This window comes from Lactuca saligna, chromosome 3, assembly GCF_052625555.1.
Source record: "Lactuca saligna cultivar CGN05327 chromosome 3, ASM5262555v1, whole genome shotgun sequence".
NCBI lineage: Eukaryota > Viridiplantae > Streptophyta > Magnoliopsida > Asterales > Asteraceae > Lactuca > Lactuca saligna.
The window spans coordinates 165,190,503-165,204,089 of NC_136419.1; the positions used below are offsets into that span (position 1 = coordinate 165,190,503).

Consider the following 13,587-nt stretch of genomic DNA (forward strand, 5'->3'; position numbering starts at 1 on the left):
ACTTTGTTTATGTTTTGGATTGATGATTTTGCTTTAAGTAATGTTTTATTAAAAGAAATTTTTAGTCTTGAATTTTGGGTCGTTACAAGTTGGTATCATAGCCTTGGTTAGAGGGATTCGGACATGCTTTCGGGTGTGTCTGAACTCAAATTGAGGAATTGGTATAGAAGTTTTCAAAATGGTAAGACAGATTGTAAAAAGAGAGTTTTGAGAAAGAAAATAGTTTCAGAAAAGCAAAAAGAACTCAGAAAGAAAAGAGTTTTGATAAGAGAAAAAGGTGTGGTGCATGCAATCAGTCGAGCTCAAGTAAGTACCCCAAAATACCCATATAAGTTTATGTTATGAATATCAGTTAATAGAACAGCATGCTAGATTAGGACTAAGGATCTAGGGAGGATGCCTTATGTGCCTGTTATATGTGCCTTGAGCTGCATGATAGTGCTGATTGGATAGTAGTAGGATAGCCTGTTTAGGTTATGCCTGAGATTATGAGTTTGTGTTGCATACTAGTACAGATTCTTGGTATGATATTATGATTGCTTGAGTATGTTATTGTTAGATTTTTTCCTCTTTGTCAGAATGTTGCTTGCTTTGTGCATTGTGGGATTCCGAGTGATGGGAGTTAGCCATTAGGTGGATACATCACGTCACATGTGATCAGAGTTGAATAATCTCGAAGGGTTATATGAGCCTTGTCACATGTGATGGTATCCAGGTAATGGCTAATTGGCATCATAAGGAGTCCTTCAGCAGCTGAGGACTGGTTTGGTTTGAGTCAGAGGTTTCCCTAGGGCAAGCCTAGGATGAGGTAGTGCTGGGAGCAGTAGTAGTAGAAGAGGGACCTGGTGGAGTCGAAGCAGTTCTTGAGGAAAGTACGGATAGATGTGGAAGGTAGTATGGGCCCGTACTACTAAAAGTAGAGGATCTGTACTCGATTCGGGAAAGGCCGAGACAAGACCGGGAGCCTAGTAGTGTGTGTGTTTGGTCTCGCAGTAGTGATAAGTATTCTGATAGTGGTTGTGTTATATATGCAGCATGGTAACATTGCGAGAGAGACCAGTGGCAGATCAGGCGCCAGAGAGGGATCAAGCTCGGGTTTGGGAGCCGAGCAGCTTGAGGAGCGAATGAGGGAGTTGATATCAGTGGAGATTACGTGCAGTATTCTAGACCAGACTCCTGTGATCTTTGGCACGGTCAAAGAGGGTATATTGGAGATTTTGGATGAGAGGCTGGGAGCCTTCCGTACCGAGATGATGGCTTTAATGGGAGCGCGTACTTTGACATTTCGAGAGTTCAGGGATTGCGGGGCACTAAATTATCATGGGGCTAGAGACCCCATCGCTAGCAGTAGATGGTTCGCTGACGTTGCGAACGCATTCCGTATGAGCCGGTGTCTCAAGGGGGACAAGGTCAAACTCGCTTCCTGTCTTCTAAAGGACAAGGCGAGGGATTGGTGGGAAGAGATTGGTCATGCTTTGGGGGATGATGCCGCATTGGACGCGATGACATGGAGTGATTTTTCAGCCAGGTTTAGGGCTGATTTTTCACCGATTATTGAGGTGCAGTAGTTGGAACGAGAGTTTCAGGATTTGACGCACACCACTGAGACTGTGGCAGAGATCACCACCAAGTTCAGGGAGAGGGATCTTCTTGTACCGCAGTATGTCATGGATGAGGAGATGAAGAAGGCTCGATGCCATGAGATGTTGAGGGATGACATCAGGCAGTTTGTGAGCAGGTCCAGCTGCAAAACGTTGGAGGATATGATCGCACGAGCTAGAGAAAGGGAGATTGATTTGGAGCAGATCCGGAAGAGGAAGCCGGATGAGATTAAGACAGTTTCGGGTACGGGCAAAAGGCCCAAGGGATTGGATTCGAGATCGAGGGATTATCAGGACCGCAGCCAGTGCGGGAAGTGTGGCAGGGCGTATAGGGGCGCGTGCAGGAGTGGTAGCGGTGGTGAGTCTGGTTGCTTCAAGTGTGGTCGGACTGGTCATTTTAGCAGGGATTGCACTGCTACCACCACACAGGGATCCAATTTGATATGTTTTCACTGCAATCAGCGGGGCCACAAGAAGGCCTAGTGTCCCAGTTTATTTTCAGCAGGACGGGAGATGGCACCTGCCCCTACAACTTTGAGGATCACAGACAGCCGTCAGGGCCGCGCGGAGGCGCTGCGGTAGGAGGCAGGGTTTTTCAGATGACTACCCTGGAGACGCGAGCAGCGCCGGACGTTGCAGGTATGCGACTTCCGTTTTCAGTTCTTTTATTTGTGCATGATTATATTGTTATGGTTCTGCATCATTATCGGTATTAGTATTTTATTTTGTACGGCTTGTTGTGATCGAGTTATATGTCATCTGCATACCTTGGATATTTGAATGGTAGTTAGTGGATGTGAAGGATTCAGTAACTGTAGCATGACTGGGAGGGACTTGGTATGTCTCGCTAGTTCGGAGTTGTATAATTTCAGAAATATACTGGTTAGATCCCTAGCTATGGTATGCTTGGGGTTCCTCAGCAGATTGATTATGGAATGGTAGCAAGGATCGGGGATTCTCTCGAGAATTGAGCAGTGAAGAGTAAGCAGGATTGAGGTGGGGGGAGAATTCTCCGAGTGTACAAGGGTAAGAGCACGCAGATCCAGAATAAGTACGCAATCTCTGAGAAGGAAAAGAAGTAGTACAACGTTCGATGGATTGAGGAGCTCAGGGTTGGGAGTTTGAGAAACTCCCCATCAGTTAATGCATGAGTTGGTGATGGTTAGTACGTGGTTGAGAATTCAGGTTGAAGGATTTTCTGTAGGACTCGAGGGAATCGGAAGGAGGATCTTCAGAACTGATAGCATGGAATGTTTTTGTGTTAGTAGTTAGTGGCAGAGGCAACATGTAAAACATGGTAGAGTGGTGGGAGAGCCGCAGCTTCCTCCAGTAGCGGTTAGTGGTGGAAGGTGATGTAAGACTACGGGGCAGCCGTAGCATTTACCAGCATTCAGAGATGGAAGGTGATGTAAGACTACGGGTAAGCCGTAGCATTCCATAGTAGCTTCGTTAGCGGAGTTGGGGCAAGGCCCTTATCTCCTAGTGATCAGATAGGGATCAGGAATGGGTAGTGGATGAGAATAGTAGGGAGTTCCCTGTATCGCCCTAGAGTGGTGAGACCTTGTGAGAGGCCGCTCCAGGACGTAGTTGGGTGAGACCCGTGGGCGAGGCCCGTATGAGAGTAGCAATATAGGTGAGACCTGAGAGCAGGGTTGCTCAGTAGTATGGTTGGGTGAGACCCGTGGGAGAAGCCCATGCAAGAGTGGTTAGACAAGCGAGACTAGAAGGATAGAGGCGGGTGAGACCTGTGGGCGAGGCCCATGAATTTTAGTAGCACAGGTGAGACCTAGTAGGGACCGTAGTGTCGGATGGGGGATTGAGGATCCCAGGATTGTAGTGCCTGAATGGTAGAATAGATTGATAGAGACCAGGGTGGTCTCGGTTCATCCGAAAGGAAGATAAGGAATAGCATAAATTTTCAGTTAGAAGCAGTGTTGGTAGGCATCCTATGGTAGAATTCAGTTAGTTGATCGAGGGGCGCTCAACACCAAGTTATGGTTGTAAGAAGGGTCCAGCGGACACTAGCGGTATAGACCTGTACTGGAGGTAGTGGGAGTAACAGATTGGGTGAAGGATAGGACCTTCACAGTGGCAAAGGAAATAGTTGGTTATGGAGCTTCGCTTTTGGGAAGGCAAGAAAACTCACAAGGAAAGAGGGGGTGAACCCCTATGGGTTCAGCTGCACTACTCAGAGAGTACCAGAAGGATTGTCAGTTGGGAAAATTGTGTTTCCAGAATGTGCAGGGTCAGCGTTGACCCGAGATTATTATCCACAAGGATTAATGGTCTTTAGGAGGACTGGGCGAAAGGCCAGCAAAGGTAGGCAGCGGGTGTTGGATTAATAGTAGGGTATTGGAAGCAGATCGCAGGCGGTGGGCCATAGAAAACTTCGAGGATGAAGTTTAGTTCATGTGGGGGAGAGTTGTAACACCCAAAGTCAGGAAGGCCAAGAAAGGAAAGGAAACCCTAAGGTTAAGGGACGACTCGTCGAGTCCAAGGAGGAACTCGGTGAGTCCGAGCGGGTTCGGGTTCAGGAGTTAGTGACCGACTCGGCGAATCGGCTAAGGGGACTCAGCAAGTATGGTCTGAATGAGGAAAATCCTAATCCCGGGAGTTGTATCCTATTTAAAGGGTGTTATGTCCCTCCCTTAGCCTCCATATCATCTTAGAGAACCTGTAAACCCTAGATTTCGTGTGAGCTTCCATCATTTGAGAGAAATAACTTTGGAGGAAGGAAACTTTGGAAAGGAACTTGAAGATCAAGAAGGTTGCTTCAAAGGGGAGGTGTAGATCCGGGATCTACTTCAGTTTGTGTTCATATTGGAGGTAATAAGCTGTTATCTTCCCTCCTTTGCATCTAAATCTACTTCTGTTATGAGATTTGGGGGATTTATGGTTGTTTGAGACCCAATTCGAGTTTGGGGCCTAGATATGTTGTTGCCACTTCAGATCTAGTGTTGGGATGGTCCAATATGTCGTAAAGCATCAGAAGATGAGTTGTTGGTGACGCCCTTTTGCCCCTAAACCTAGCCCTAGAGTGTTTTGAGCCTACATCTCTTTAGTTATACGTAAAGTTTGCAACTTTATGTGAGGATTGAGCTTTGGAAATATGGATATTTGAGTTGGAGCCCCTGCATGGCTCGAAAAGCCACTGTATGGATTAAGGACTGGAGCGACTCGACGAGTCACATGGGTAGACTCGGCAAGTTGGATGAAGTTGGGTGGGAACTCAGCGAGTTGGAGGAACGACTCGGTGAGTCTGTTGAAGATTGACTTGGACTCGGCGAGTCTGTTCTTGGACTCAGTGAGTCAAGTCGCGAAAGGAAGGACTCTGAGCATATGAACTCGGCGAGTCAGTAGGCAGACTCGGCGAGTAAGGTTGACCTGGAAGGTTGACCTTGACCAGGACTTTGACGTTGACCAGAGTTGACTTAGTTGACTTTTGGGGGATAGTTAGACTAAGTGTTGCATTGATATTGGTAGCTCGGGGAGCTCGTGGAGCATGAGTTCAAAGAGTTACCGAGCAGCAGCTAGAGGGATTATCAGCAAGTTCAACAAGTGTAATTGATTTTCCCTTTGTGTGAATGGGTCTAAGGCCACAATACCGACCAATGTAGATACGAGTAGGAAGACCCGGGGGTTAGCCCTAGGCATAGTATGCTAGTATGACATTCAGGACAAGGTCCAATGATAGCGGGCGGGTATCCAAGGAATGGTTTATATGATAGTTTATACTTGTTGTGTGTGTGAGACATGTATGTGCCTAGTAGTGAGGTGAGTGTGGGTGAGGTCCCATATCTTACCAATAGCAGAGTGTTAATAGTGTTCCACATCTCATTAGCAGCAGAACAGGGGCGAGGCCCAAGTTAGGGAAAGAGTGAGTGTGGGCTGGGCCTGTATCTCACTATCAGTAAGGGCGTGGATGGGGTTCCATGACTCATCAGTAGCAGGACAAGGGCGAGGCCCAAGATAGGCGAGGCCTTAGGACACGATTTGTGAGTATATGTTAGCTTATGTGTTGTTATATGCTTATGTGCTATTATATGTTAGCGGGTGGGGCCCAGTAACAGGCGAGGCCTAAGTTAAACAGATCTGTATCTGAGCGGGGCTCGAAGCCAGGCGGGGCCTGGAGCGGCGCGGCCGTTGTAGCGGGTGAGGCCCAAAGCAGGGGGTGAGTCCCAGGATACTAGGTGTAGCCCAGTATGTGCAGTATGTGGTTATGCATGGTATGTGGTAGAGTGGGGAACTCACTAAGCTTCGTGCTTACGGTTATCAGTTTTGGTTTCAGGTACTTCCGGTAGCGGAGGGAAGAGCTCGGGGTGATCGCATGGCACACACCATAGATTAGACAGTCTAGGAATGTTTTACTCTGATAACGAACATGTGTTTTGGAAATTAATACTCTATTTATGTTTTGGATTGATGATTTTGCTTTAAGTAATGTTTTATTAAAAGAAACTTTTAGTCTTGAATTTTGGGTCGTTACAAATTACAAAAAATGACACCTTCTTCTTCCAAACCACAAATCATACATGCATAAATGATTTTAAATACACTTCCTAAACTATAATACATTTTTCGAACCCAATAAACATCAACTACCACAAAAAAATTGTTACCTTCAAGTTGAACAACGAAATCATAATCGTCATCTTCAAGATTCAAGGCCGTTTCTACTGTGTTCTTGAACTTTGACTTGAATGAACTGGATTGTGTACTCCTCGTTGTTATAGAATACCGTTCACAGAAGCCCCCAAATTCCAATTCCGTATTGTAGGGTTAAGTGTCGATATTTATATGAAAAACCTTCAAAGGATCTTCCGATTTTGAAGATTGATTACAAAAAATCAGAATATTTTTCAACCTCCAAAGGAATTGGGTTTTTGATTTTCTGAGTATGCGAGATATTTGGGATTATCGGTTGATCACTTCTATAGTAATCCACCGTTTCCTAATTAAATGACGATGCAATGTACCATTCTACCCTTCTTTGACCGGTCAATTAATGAATGCCTATTAATTTGATTTTTTTTTTCTATTTAATTTAAAAAGAAATTCACTTTATTAATTTACCACAAATGATTGTCTTAGAATCCTTCACACAAGAAAGTAATACTTAGAAAAAACAAAATAACCTAACCCTATATATATATATATATATATATATATATATATATATATATATATATATATATATATATATATATATATATATATATATGTATGTATATATATATATATATATATATGTATGTATGATAAAATAAGTGGTGTTATAAGATATTGGCGTAACAGTTGACCACAATGAGTAATTGGGAAAATGACTTATGAGGGTAACTATTTTTTATCCGTGTTCACATATTGGCAACTTCTTCTTTTTTGTACATAATAAAGCAACTAACTTATTTTAACTGTTTAAATTACACTAATATTACCAGCTAATACCTTTTTTAACTGGTAACTTAAAGGGAAAATGACTTAGGAGGGTAACCACCTCTTATCCGTGTTCACATGTTAGCAACTTCTTATTTTTTGTACATAAAAAAGCAACTAACTTGTTTTAACTGTGTAACATCCCAAAAATCATGACAAAAATTTGGTTTTTAATTTAATACTAAAACCATAATTATCAAACCATTAATTTAATACTCCGACATTGGGCCCCAACCGGCATCAGGCACTGCCTGGCATCGAGCCTCGCTCGGTATACATGTTTGTCTCTCTTAGGCCCCACCTGTCTCCGGGCCCCGCCCGCTAAACACATACAATCATATAACATACTCTACCGTATCCCTGACCTAAGAAACATACTCTGCTAATAATGAGATACGGAACATCGTCCGTACTCAGCTAGTGATGAGATATGGGACCTCGCCCACACTCACCTCCTTACCAGGAACATACAAGTATCACACCGACAACAAGTAAAATCTAACATGCAAACATTCCTTGGGCACCCGCCCAACATCGGACCTTGGTCTAGAATAACATACTAGCATACAATTCCTAGGGCTAACCCCCGCGTCTTCCTACATGGGCTGACACTATGGCCTTAGACCCATTCATATAGTGAGGAGACTCACATTGCACATTTGCACTGCCGAAGCCCTGGCCGGAACTAGTTGAGTACGGATGAAGTTCCGTATCTCATTATTAGCAGAGTATTTTTCTTAGGACAGGGATACGGTAAAATATGTTTCTTTATGTGTTAGCATGTTATATGATTGCATGTGTTTAGTGGGTAGGGCCTAAGAGAGACATATCTGTATACCGAGCGGGGCTTGATGCCAGACGGGGCCTGATGCCGGGCGGGGTCCGATGCCGGAGTATTAAATTAATGGTTTGACAATTATGGTTTTAGTATTAAATGAAAAACGAAATTTTTGTTCATGATTTTTGGGATGTTACACAGTTAAAACAAGTTAGTTGCTTTCTTATGTACAAAAAATAAGAAGTTGTCAATATATGAACACAGATAAGAGGTAGTTACCCTCCTAAGTCATTTTTCCTTTGAGTTACCGGTTCAAATAGGTATTAACCGGTAATATTGGTGTAATTTAAACAATTAAAACAAGTTAGTTGCTTTATTATGTATAAAAAAGAAGAAATTGCTAATATGTGAACACGGATAAAAGATAGTTACCCAACTAAATCATTTTGAATGAGTAATTCAAAAACAAATGAATAGGCCTCTTTCACCGGATACGTGTATGGTGTACAGTGAAATACAAAAAGACAAAATTTCATATATGGTCCTAAAGCTTTATAAGAAATTAAAGAATAAGTCTCTAACTTTTGTTTTGACGTTTTGATGGTCCATGTGGTTTCATGTTATTTTGTAGCCTAATGTGACTTATTTAGAAAGATTTTTATATGATTGTGCCTCTATTTTATATTTATTAGATGATTTATTTGTAACAAAAAATAATAATTACCCCATTTCTTCTACTCTTCCATCACATCATCTTCAATAAAAAAAACCTAACTCGAGAAGCACCAGCAAGCTTATTATTGTGGTAATCGGTTTAGTATCTTTGTAAACTTGTTCTTGAATTAGGTTTTGTATGTGATTGAACAAAAGATAAATTTTAAAATGGTCCTTGAAAAAATCATTGCAATCTATAACTAATACTCATCGTAAGTCCAAGATAAGATAAAAGAAATCCATACAAAAATGAAATGGCTACTGATAAAAATCCTAACCTTGTTTGACACAAATTCTAAGGATGAGTTTGAGATAACTTTTTTCCATATATCACTTCAATTAGATTTTCAATATGCTATTTTCTCTTAGATTTATTTGTGATATGGTCGCCTTAAAAGGTGTTGAAGTTAAATATTTCAAAACAGGGTTGAAGGTTAAAAAAAAGGTTTACTTGGGTCATTTATATTTTATTTAATAATAACTGGAAATATAATAAATAAAAAGAAAAAGTTTAAATTAAATTAAAGAATTATATAAATATTATTTTTATACGGATCAGAGACTACAAGAAAACGAAACCATATAAACCGATTTAATCTTAAAAGATTAAGAACTAAACTTGCAACATTTTGTAAAGCACATAGAATCACTGTTTTATCATTTGAATTCTTTTCATTTTTATTTTAATCTCTTATTACTTAATAATATAAAAAGGAAAAAAAAAATCTCTCTCTCAATAAGATACCATTTGTTTTTGAAAACAAATGGTATTTTATTGAGAGAGAGGATACCATTTATTTTTGAAAACAAATAGTATTTTATTGAGAGAGAGAGAGAGAGAGAGAGAGAGAGAGAGAGAGAGAGAGAGAGAGAGAGAGAGAGAGAGAGAGAGAGAGAGAGAGAGAGAGAGAGAGAGAGAGAGAGAGAGAGAGAGAGAGAGAGAGAGAGAGTATTTTTAATTGTATTTGAAACAAATCAAAAAAATCAATAATAAATTACATACAGATAACTTAATAATTTCAATTTGGACAGGGCAAAACATGGTTTTAAAGGCATCATATATGCATAATTTGAACTTTAGGGACTCACACGCCAATGTTTTGATAAACAAAGGGACTATATTTACACTTTTCTCTATATATAATGACTATCACACCAATACCATGTAGAACACCCATGGAAGCAAACGGAAGAAGTTTGGGGAGTTCCCTTTTAGTGCCCAGTGTGCAAGAATTGGCAAAGCAACCGCTTGTTGAGGTTCCTCCCCGATATGATCAGGAGCATCCAATATCATCATGTCTGCCGTCTTTCACACTACTAGAAGTACCTGTCATAGATATGCAACTCTTACTCTCTGAAGATTCAAGTAATTTAGAATTGGGAAGGCTACACCTTGCTTGTAAAGATTGGGGTTTTTTTCAGGTAATTATATCATGCGTATTGTTTTCCAAATGCCGATTCTATTGCATGATTAAATTTCAAATATGGTGAACAGTATTATTAAACAGGATGTTGCTGATTTTGGCCGTATTGTGTTTTAAGCTGGGAGAAACCATACTCGTTGATAACAATAATATTAGTGAAACCAATTACAAATATAGTTGAGATTGTGCTCACAAAACATGATTTATGAATTTCATGTTACAGATGATAAATCATGGGGTGAGTTATTCATTGTTGGAGAAGATGAAAGAAGAAACACAAGAATTTTTCAATTTGCCAATGGAAGAAAAGAAGAAGTTTTGGCAAGACGCAGGAGATGTTGAGGGATATGGACAAGCTTTTGTTGTCTCTGAGGAACAAAAGCTTGATTGGGCGGACATGTTTTACCTGGTTACACTACCTCATGAAATGAGAAAGCCTCACTTGTTTCCTAAGCTACCTCTTCCATTCAGGTCATTTGTCCCACTATTTTCTCTCGATTTTCACTTTTATATGATAGCATGATAAATTATAGACATTGTTTGGCAAGATGGAATTGAAAAAGTGATGAAATGGTCTATTTCATTAGAACAAAAGGAGTTTTTGTTTTGTCTGATCGAATGATCCTTGATTTTGTTAGTTTTCATTCCGTATGCAAGAGTTGTGTTTTTTTTTTTTTTTTTTTTTTTTTTTTCATTCAAATATACACCGAATGAAAATATTGCAATATAAACTTTTTTTTTTGTTTTTTGTGTTTTTTGGTTATAAAGAATACCCTTACGGTATATTAAAATTTATTCAATTTCTATAGATCAAACCAAACATATATACCAAATTACCAATAGTTTTTTTTTATGAAGGGTTATTATGTAAGTGAAAATCATGTGATTACGTTAGAGATCATCTAGGTTACTGATTTGAATTATGCCAACAATTTTCATATTCGTGGAACTTCTATACGAATTAACTCCTAGTTTTATGAATAACTTAAACCGTCAAATGAAATAAATTAGTCTTTATTATTCTAAATACGTAATAATAATATATTATAAGCATCGTATGCAGTTGTCCCACTTTATTAGAGGCTGTTAACTTTTAACATCCAATAATGTATATTATCACAGAGATACCCTAGAAGCATACTCAAGAGAAGTTAAGAACGTTACACTAAAAACTCTTATTTTCATTGCAAACGCTTTGAAGATGAAGGTTGAGGATATGAAAGTATTGTTTGATGAAGGGTTACAATCTATGAGGATGAACTATTACCCACCATGTCCAGAACCTGAAAAGGTCATCGGTCTCAGCCCTCACTCAGATCCTCTTGGAATCACCTTCCTGCTTCAAGTCAATGAAGTAGAAGGTCTGCAGATAAAAAAGGATGGCATTTGGATTCCGGTCAAACCACTCCCAAATGCGTTCATAGTCAATCTTGGGGACATCATAGAGGTCATCATTTCTATCTCAAAATAGTTTCAATCTGAAGATAATCATTTACCTTCTGTTTTTCGTCATTTAACCTCTTTGTGTTATCAAACATGATACGTAGAGATTTAAGTTCTGATGGATATGTAATATTTCCCATAAGCACAAGCTAGGATTCATGAAAATGAAACGTAGATAAATGGCAACGAATTGGTTGGTTTATAATTCAAAGAGCTTTGGTAGAGTAGCTATACATTTGTTTTGTATTTAACAACGAGATATATAGACCAAAACTAAACGTGGTTTTAAACTGGTTGCTAAAATTGTAAGGTTTATTTGATGTTATCAGATTGTGACAAATGGGCTATACAAAAGCATCGAGCATAGAGCAATAGTGAACTCTGAGAAGGAGAGGCTATCCATTGCCACATTTTTTGCCCCTAAAATAGATGTTGATTTTGGACCTGTGCCAAGCCTAATCACTAACGAGACACCACCAAAATTTATAAGGGTATCTCTTGTGGATTACGTCAAGAACTTTTTTTCTAGAGAACTTAAGAGCAAAAGAAACATTGAGCAATACTATATATGATTTATTGTGTAAGATCGTTTGATGTAATAAGTTGTTAATTTGTACCGTTTTCGAAATAAAGCATTGTGTAACATACTACTATACCTTTATTTTGTATATCTAAATAGTTGTTATTAATTCTAAATAAGGATGTGGACCAAACGGATTGATCTCTTCTCACCATTCATTTTTTCTTTGTTTGTTATTTGTGGTACTTCTCTCTATGGTTGTCGTGCAAACATAATTGGCCGCTTATATATATATATATATATATATATATATATATATATATATATATATATATATATATATATATATATATATAGAGAGAGAGAGAGAGAGAGAGAGAGAGAGAGAGAGAGAGAGAGAGAAGAGGGTTCAATTGAGAAAAATAAAATGGTTGAGAATGGGGGAATCATTATCACTCACACATTTATTTTGCCGCAAAACATTTAAGTGTACCATCAGAAATGGATAACGGATAAACATGTGTTTTCCAAACAAACATGTTTTCTTAAACTATGCTAATCATTACCTTAATATATACAAAAACATACTTTTTTTTTGTTTTTTTTTATTTTTAAAAAGTCATTATTATCAAAAAATTATTTTAAATATATCAAAATTCATAACTTTTTATTCTCTATAAATAGACATCCATATTGATATATTTTTAAGATAAAATATTTTTTTTAGACTTTCAGCTCTCGTTATTCATAAGTGAAAAAAAAAAATCTATCAGATTTTTATTACAGTATATTCGTTATTCACTTATGAATAAAACGTATATGTAACTTTTTTTATAGTTTAAGTATCGTTCATATATGAATATGACACGCAATAAAGTTTTCTTACTTAAAATATATTTTTTACATCATTTTTCATCATATATTATATATATATATATATATATATATATATATATATATATATATATATATTAATAAAACGTGCATTAGTTGTCGTAATATTTTATATTCATATATGAATAAAACATTTATCAGATTTTGGTTACAGTCAATTTGTTATTCATATATGAATAAGTAGTATAAATGATATTTAAACTATAAAAAATTAACTATATATTTTTATTCATAAGTGAATAATGAATGTACTGTACCAAAAATCTGATGCATTTTTATTCACTTATAAATAACGATAGTTGAGAATATAAAAAATAATAAATTTTTTATTTTATTTTAAAAGTATATATCAATATGGATGTCTATTTGTAGAGAATAAAAAATCATGAATTTTGATATATTTAAAATCATTGTTCGATATAAATAACTTCTTAAAAATTAAAAAATAAAAATAAAAAAAAATTAAAAGATAAATAAAAAATAAAAAAAACTATGTTTTTGTATATACTAAAGTAATGATTAGCATAGTTGAAGGAAACATGTTTTGTTGGAAACATATGTATATTCCTTATCCATTTCCGTTGGTACAACAAAGGCTTTTGCGGCAAAATAAATGAGTGGCTGAGAACGATTCCCCCATTCTCAACCTTTTTTATTTTTTCAATTGAACTTACCTCTCTCTCTCTCTCTCACTCTCTCTCTCTCTCTCTCTCTCTCTATATATATATATATATATATATATATATATATATATATATATATATATATATATATATATAT

General features: G+C 37.8%; 1 protein-coding gene across 1 annotated transcript; it reads left to right on the forward strand.

Annotated features, from left to right (window-relative positions):
• The first annotated feature begins 9,675 nt into the window (after positions 1 to 9,675).
• LOC145037432 (oxoglutarate-dependent flavonoid 7-O-demethylase 1-like) lies at positions 9,676 to 12,124 on the forward strand. Its single transcript, XM_078986082.1, has 4 exons — positions 9,676 to 9,948; positions 10,174 to 10,421; positions 11,073 to 11,397; positions 11,723 to 12,124. Exons 1-4 carry the CDS (start codon positions 9,703 to 9,705, stop codon positions 11,963 to 11,965), a joined length of 1,062 nt encoding a protein of 353 aa, XP_078842208.1. The 5' UTR covers positions 9,676 to 9,702; the 3' UTR covers positions 11,966 to 12,124.
• The last annotated feature ends 1,463 nt before the right edge of the window (positions 12,125 to 13,587 follow it).